Source organism: Gossypium hirsutum, chromosome D06 (assembly GCF_007990345.1).
Source record: "Gossypium hirsutum isolate 1008001.06 chromosome D06, Gossypium_hirsutum_v2.1, whole genome shotgun sequence".
NCBI classification, from domain to species: domain Eukaryota; kingdom Viridiplantae; phylum Streptophyta; class Magnoliopsida; order Malvales; family Malvaceae; genus Gossypium; species Gossypium hirsutum.
The window spans coordinates 57,599,677-57,607,533 of NC_053442.1; the positions used below are offsets into that span (position 1 = coordinate 57,599,677).

At 29.9% G+C, this 7,857-nt stretch overlaps 1 protein-coding gene across 1 annotated transcript; it reads right to left on the bottom strand.

Moving 5' to 3' along the window:
* Positions 1–346: 346 nt before the first annotated feature.
* On the bottom strand, positions 347–7,507 carry LOC107910059 (uncharacterized). Its single transcript, XM_016837805.2, has 7 exons — positions 6,860–7,507; positions 5,519–5,671; positions 5,252–5,371; positions 5,102–5,143; positions 1,388–1,911; positions 1,099–1,312; positions 347–1,026 (listed from the first exon to the last, which is right to left on the bottom strand). Exons 1-7 carry the CDS (start codon positions 7,446–7,448, stop codon positions 599–601), a joined length of 2,070 nt encoding a protein of 689 aa, XP_016693294.2. The 5' UTR covers positions 7,449–7,507; the 3' UTR covers positions 347–598.
* Between the last annotated feature and the right edge of the window lie 350 nt (positions 7,508–7,857).

The window sequence follows — 7,857 nt, forward strand, 5'->3', positions numbered from 1 at the left end:
AATGATCCCCCCTTTGGTATAAAGGATTGGAGAATGGAAATTCGAGATATATTAGGCAAATTACGAAAATTAAGGATTTGGTTTAGATTTAATAGGGGTTTGATTTGAGGCTTGGGGTTATGAAATAACCGAGAATTTTAGGTTTTGTAATTTACATAAATTAGGGATTAGGGATTCCGAAAATTTGGAATTTGGCTTCAACGTAAGCAAATAACATAGTGGAATTCTGTTTCTTTCTCAAATTCGATCACAAAATAAAAAAGAATTTCCATCAAAATTCCATTTTAATGAAAAAGATTGTAAGAATACAAAAGGGTCTTTTCGTTTCATATTATTAAAAACAAGGTTCTTTCCCCTCTTCATTTTCGTTGTCGAGAGATGAGAATGGTTGATGGAGAAAACAAAAATTCTGAATTTATTTTTAATTTCTTAGTCATCAAATAACATTACATGACATTATATAATTGGATTATTTGAGATAAATAAATATTTTTATTACATTTTTCTGGGACAAGAATGCCTTGTGAAGAAGGCTAACAAGATAAAAATTCAATCGATGGGGGAATTCAAGTGAGGGTGGTTGGCTGTTAATTCAGAATCAAAAATCACCTTTAATCCGTAGAAACTCCCAGTTGCCAGGCATATTCTTCCTTATGAAATTAAAAATGCCCTTCACAGCAGCAATGAAGTACTGGTAATACAGTGGGAACTGAAACAATGCGAATATGCAGATTGGAAGGAACGCTGCCGCATATGTTAAACTTGCTGTCCATTTTTTCTCCAAATGAACTAGCAGAAGTATCGTCGCCGTGAATGTCAGCATCGTCGTTGTCACTGAGAAGAACAGAAACGTGAAGCCCAGTGACAGATTCCGAGGGATGGTGTTCCCAAAATCCTTGTACTCCAGCGAAGATGTCAGGATCGACAGGAATATCACCACCGACGTCAACGAGCTTGCAAGCCCTGCCACGTCCATCACCGTGAAAAACGAGTACAGTGGCCTTTCCAGTAGAATCGGCTGCCCATCTACACCAGACCCATTGATGATCAAAACCATTGGGAGTTTCTTAATTTGTATTGATTTTGACAACTACTTACTGTCGTGGAAACCTCCTGGGGCCGAGTATGCAGCCGCGAACACAACGCCGGCCACAAGAACAGCGACCGTCGAGCATGACTCAGAGGTGTTCTTCACCCACTCTTGTGCATCTTGAAGTTGGTCCTTGTGCCTGTCGTTGAACAACTGATCTGCTGTCATATTGTCCTTGTTGCGGTGCAGGGTGAAATGCCCCGGTATTTCATTTTTCACTGTCTGTAAATACCAACATCACAACCAAACAGTCATTCATCATTCCAGTACATATAAAAAAAAAGACAAGTTAATTACCTCGAACCATTCCAACTCCTGTTGCAATTTGAGAGCAGGGGTAGGTTTGGTTCCACCATGATAATATACGATGTCAGCAGCATGGTGCAATATGGTGCAGCCATTGTTATCGATCCCTCGAACCAACCTGTTCTTCTCTTCCTTATTCTTAACAACCAGATCATACACTTTGTATGTACGATGTAAAGTGGCGACATGTAATATGTTCTGTCCGCTTTTGTTGATGTGCTTAATTGCTTGAGGGTACTTGTCGAGTATCTCCTTCACTATCTCAACGATCCCTGTGCTCGCCGCAATAAACAACGGCGTATCCGGTTCCGATGACTTCTCCTTTCCGGCAGCTGCAATTTCCTTCACCTTTTCTTCTTCTTTATCATAATTTCTTTCCAAGCAAATTGTATCATCCTCTTCCGATTGGTGGGGCTGGAACCAAGACGTATCGGTTCGTACAAGATGCCTCGCCAATTTAATAGCGGAAGTGTGGAGTTGCTTTTGCCCCCACACCCGATCAATCACTTTCCATCCTATAAACATTTTTCGAATGTCCCATTTTCTTTTAATTCATTAAATCACATTTTTTTACATATAAAATACTATCATTTAAATTTGTCTATGTAAAATTTTAGGGGAGAATTACTGTAGTTTTAAATGTTAAATTTGATTTATTTATGTGATAAGTAACTTTATATTTTGTATATATTCCAATTAAAAGACAATAATTTATAGTACTAATTACCAGACATCAGAAAAACACTATCTTCTTTTTACAATTTCGTAATCTTTTTACTTTAAAATTTTCAATGTTGTCAATCCATTGTCAATAGTCAATGGTTTTAAAAAATATGAGAAAATTTCGTGATGGTGTTTTAAAGATATAAGAAAATTACAAATAAAAGTAGAATTTTAAAGGTTCAACGTTATCAAATTTTTCTAAAACAAGTAATTAAGTCCTTATATATATATATATTTTTGTATTTAATTGCGTAATTAAATTTTTTTCAAAAAAAAGTAATTAAATCTTTTTTTTTGCATTCAATTGGATACTTGAACCATCAAAATACATAAAAAATTTTCAAAATAACAATTAAGCCCCTATGTTTTTTTTTTTGCACTCAATTGCCAAAATGCATTAAAAAGGCCCTTTAACCGTAAACTTTAACAGTTAACTGTTAAAGTCAACTGCCCTAATTTTTTTGAAGTTAAAGTCACCCGTGTCACAACCACTACGTCACATGTGAAAAAAAATTATAAAAAAATAAAAAATCAATAAAAGTTATAAAAATTATTAAACTTCAATAAAAAATATAAAAATATATTTAAATGTTACTAAAAATTAGAAATATATATAATGTAAAAAAATATAAAAATTGTAAAATTTTATAAAAATCATAAAAAATTAAAAATGCATCAAAAAGACCATTTAACCATTAACTTTAACCATTGACTATTAAAGTTAACAATCTCCAAAAAAAAATTCCAGTTAAAGCTATCACGTATCGAAACACAACATGACATGTGGTGAAAAATGATAAAAAATAAAAATCAATAAAAGTTATAAAAAAATTATAAAATGCTTCTTTTGGTATGATAACTTTAACCGTTGACCGTTAAAGTTAACAATCTTCAGTTTTTTTCAGTTAAAGTCATCACATATCGCAACATAGCGTGACATGTGGCGAAAAATAATAAAAATAAAAATTATAGAAAATTATAAAATGTTTCTTTTGGTATGATAATTTTTATAATTTTTTTAAGAATTTTATATTTCTTTACATTTTTATCATTTTATTACGACTTTATACAATTTTATATATTTATATATTATAATTTTTTACGGCTTTTATAAAATTTTATCAATTTTTTAATAAAAATTAAATATTTCTTATATTTTTTTATTAAAATCTAATAATTTTTATAACTTTTATTAATTTTATTTTTATCATTTTTTTGTCAATGTCACACCATGGTTTTGACACATGGTGACTTTAATTGAAAAAAATTAAGGGCGGTTAGTTTTAACGGTCAAATGGTCTTTTTAATGTATTTTGGCAATTGAGTGCAAAAAAAAAAAAGCAAGAGCTTAATTGCTTTTTTGAAAAAGTTTGAGGGCTTTTTTTTATATATTTTAACAGTTCAAGTGTCCAACTGAGTAAAAAAAATGCAAGGGATTAATTTTTTTAGAGCCTTCTTGATGTATTTTGAAAGTTCAGGTATTCATTTGAGTGAAAAAAAAAAGTAAGGGCTTAAATTTTTTTTTTTAAAGTTTGAAGGCTTTTTACACCCTTAAACTAATTTTAAATATTTTAATTAAAATTAAATTGAATTAAAGAATTAAAAAATGGAGAAATTATTAGGTTGATCTTTCTCACCACATAAGCAATGGTCTCATCCAATTATATAATGCCATGTAAGATTATTTTTACATGTCATTTGATGACTAAGAAATTCAAAATTTTTGCCCATCTCTCGACAATGAAAGAAAAATATGAGAAAAAAGAGTTAAAAGAACCCTTGTTTTTAATAATATGAAACGAAAGGAAAGTTTCATCATCCATCCATGCACCCTTTAGTATTCTCATCATCTTTTTCATTAAAATGAAATTTCGATGGGAAATCCTTTTTAATTTGTGATCGAAATTGAAGAAAAAAAACAAACAAACTTTGATGATTCTCTAGAGTTTGATGCAAAATGGTTGGAGATAACATGTAAAAATAATCTTACCATTGTTTATATGGTGGGAAAGGTCCATCTAATAATTTCTCCAGAACAATGTTTAATAATGTTTTTAAATGTTTTTACATCTTTAAAAATTGATTATGTGGTATTATGTCATTAAGGATTTTAGAATCATCTAATTATATATATATATATATTTTTTAATTATGATTAAATGAATTTGCTTATAGTGAGATATATCACATTTATAACTAAAAGTTCTAAATTCATCACAGAATTTATTAGATTTATTTTTAATTTTTAAAAAAGTTAAAATTCAGATTAATTAATTAATTTATCTCCAATGTTATAATTGTTTGTTAACCTTTTCTAAACAAATTTAACTGATAATAAATAAAAATTTAAAGTATACTGAATTACTTTATCTCCAAATTTATTTGTTAGTTTAAAATTTTAAATTTTATGTTAGATTATTGTAATTTTCTATATTTGAAAGAGTTCAAATTTAATTGAATTAAATTATCTCCAAAATTATATTTTTATATTAACTTGATAAAGTAACAACATATAATCTTTTAAATATTAATTCAACTTGAATTATCTATATGATATGTGACTTTATATTAAATATATATAAGTTGTATAAATAAATAAGTTTTTATATTCTATTATAAGGTAAGTTAAAAAAATTGATCAAAGTTTAAGTTTTGATCACCAAACTGTAAAAAATATAATATGGTCATTGATATTATCAATTTATTACGTTATGTTCATTCATTCGTTAATTCTCACTAAAAGTGTAATGGCAAGCTGATATGACACATCAATGTCATCATTAATGATGAAATTAACATATCACATCATGTTGTCATTACATGTTTAATGGGAGTTAATAATTGTGTAATTATAGCTTAACAAATCGATAACATTAGTGATCATATATATAGTATTTTTTTTAAAATAGAAATATAAAATCATGTGCAATACATGTAACATTAAAAATTAGTATATTGGTTTGGAGAATGATCATTTCTAACCTGATTTAAGGCATCGTAGAACGCCGTAGTACCACTTCAAACCTACAAGGTAATAGATTGTTTTTATAAATTAATTGAGAATTATTTGTGAATAGATAAAAGAACTAGTCCTTGATTCAAAAAGAATGAACTCCATTGCCCAAAAATTACCTTTGGAGTTGCCTGGTTGGTTGGGAGCTTTACTTGGCTCACCCTGCTCCAAATCTTTGTTCTGCAGAGCTATTGGAAGCTCATCACCCTCATCGCCATTACATGCTTCACCCGGAATGCCTTTAAACAAACAAGACCATTAAACTGAACAATTATTCTTCCATGATATTATAGGATAGCTAAATATCGAAGTTGAGATTAATATCAAGTGAAGATTTTAGTGCTTGGTTTAATGGATGTGATTTGCTAATAAGTAAAAAGACGTACAATAATAGATGAACTCCTCGAATAATCCAGAGAGAAAAGAACTACTCTTAAAAGAAGTCGCCATGCTAGCAAGCAGATGAAGGGCTGTCTTCCCGTTATTATCTTTGTAAGTTGCAAGTTCTGGATATCGTTCCACAAGCCAATTAGCAGTATCTGAAATGCAAAACATACCACGCTAACTTAATTTTAAAATTGTATCATTATATTTTAATTTCATATAATTTAATTACTTTACTTTTAGGGTAAACTACAAAAACAGTCATTTTTGTTTGTCTCAGATTACATTTTAGCCACTTATGTCTGAAATGTTACGTTTTTGTCACTTCTGTTATTGTTTTGTTACGAAGTGGTGACTCTATTGTTAAACTCCGTTACCTCCCTAACGGTAGTCCAAATGGGTTTTAAATGCAAACTTGGATGTCCAGTTGCTGGGATGAAAATAGGTTTTTAGTTAAATAAATTTAATTTTAATGCCATGTAGGACATCCAAATTGGCATTTAAAACCCATTTGGACTACCATGTAGGACCGTCGTTAGGGAGGTAACGGAGCTTAACGGTAGAGTGACCACTTCGTGACAAAAAGATAGCGTAAGTGACTAAAATATAATCTGAGGGAAACAAAAGTGATTATTTTTGTAGTTTACCCTTACATGTATAATGTTATTAGTAGAAGTTTTCACCGACTGGATACAAGTTAAATTCATACATGATATTTATATCATATATATTTGCACAAAGCCAGTCCGACTTAAAATATAAGTCTCAAATTTTACTCAAAATTACCTATATTTGTAAATGTTTATTCTAAACATTGTCCATTTATTTTTATATTTAAAAATATTATTTTTATTTATTATTTATTATTTAATATTTAATATTTATATATTTTATTACAATTATACACTTTTCTTTCACTGTTTTTTAAAATATTTTTAAATATAAAGTTTAATGTTAAATTACAATATAACGTATTTAATTTTTCATATGATATAAATTACATAATATAGGTTAAAATTAATCTCTTTTGATATTTTAAATGTTTTTTGTGTTTTTTTCAAACCCATTCTTTAATTTAACATTTTATTCAAAATGATTTCAAATTTCGAGCAAGTAGAATAGTTCTTGAACAAATTTAGTAATTAGTTCATATAAATAATTTTTTTAAGAAAACATTGTTCAAAACACAAAGAAATTTATGTGAACATGCTGGAATGATTTAAAAAGAAAAGAAAAGAAAAGAAAAAACCAACCAGAGTAATGAAGGTGTTATCTATTTGAATGAATTAAAGACCAAATTATGTGAAATAAGTAAATAGAATAATTTGAGCATAATGGATTACCAAAGTGCTGGCCAATCACTGCAATATGAAGAATGGAGAGTCCATCATGATCTCTAGTGTAATGCCTGTGAAGATTTCCTCCCATTCCTTCTATCTGTGTAGCCAAGTACTTCACCATCGACATGTTGCCATATTCCACAGCTCTGAACAATGGGGTTTCCCCCAACTTGTTCCGATCCTCCAGTATCTCTTCCCTCTCCCGTATATAATCTTCACGATTCAAGCCGTCAGAGAACAACACCTCCTTCATTAACAAATCAGCTGCTTCGGCTTTGGCAGTGGTGACCAGTTCATGGAGGACGGTGTTCCCGTAAACGTTCTTCATCTTCAACACCTCGCGCCTCTTTGTTTGCGGTACCAACTCAACCAGGGTTTGAAGCATTGCTTCACTGCCCCTGTAAGCTGCGACGTGAAACATAGTATCTCCACAAACCGTGATTGGGTTGAACAAGGCCTCATGGTTTTGCTTGTAAGTCGCTTCCAACCACTGGAAGTCGTTTGCCAAAAGCTTGGAGTAAGCCACTTTCATATCATGGAATTTGTTGTTCATCTCGGATTTGGAGATAATTACTTCTTTCTCCATTCCCATTGATGAAACTTTGATATATAACTTATAGCTTCACATTACTTGAAAACAATACCTGAAATATATAACGTTGCGTTTGTACTTTGCTTCATTACTAGATAAAGCTGACAACAAAGAAGAAACAAAGTTAGAAGAATACGTGAGCATATTGTAAAGCTAAAAATTTGGAAGTCAAGCTTAGGCGCATCCTTATTCATATCACATTTATTACATCATAGTTTAAAAAAGAAAAAGAAAAAGAAAACAGACCACTCAACTAGTTGAATCAAACAGCTCAATTATCACAATAACTTAAAATTGTGAATACCCAAAATTTGTTAGGCGCAAAGGAAACATGACACATGTTTGAACTTTGAACATTGAACATGATATTGCCATTAATAAATTCTAAAATCTGAAAAAGTAAATAAAT

Excerpts from the sequence above, each read along its gene's own strand:
- LOC107910059 (XM_016837805.2), bottom strand. The coding sequence starts at position 7,448 with ATGGGAATGGAGAAAGAAGTAATTATCTCCAAATCCGAGATGAACAAC. Across the intron at positions 5,672-6,859 it reads AGTGATTGGCCAGCACTTTG|ATACTGCTAATTGGCTTGTG; the intron begins GTAATCCATTAT and ends TTTGCATTTCAG. Across the intron at positions 5,144-5,251 it reads CCAACCAGGCAACTCCAAAG|GTTTGAAGTGGTACTACGGC; the intron begins GTAATTTTTGGG and ends ATTACCTTGTAG.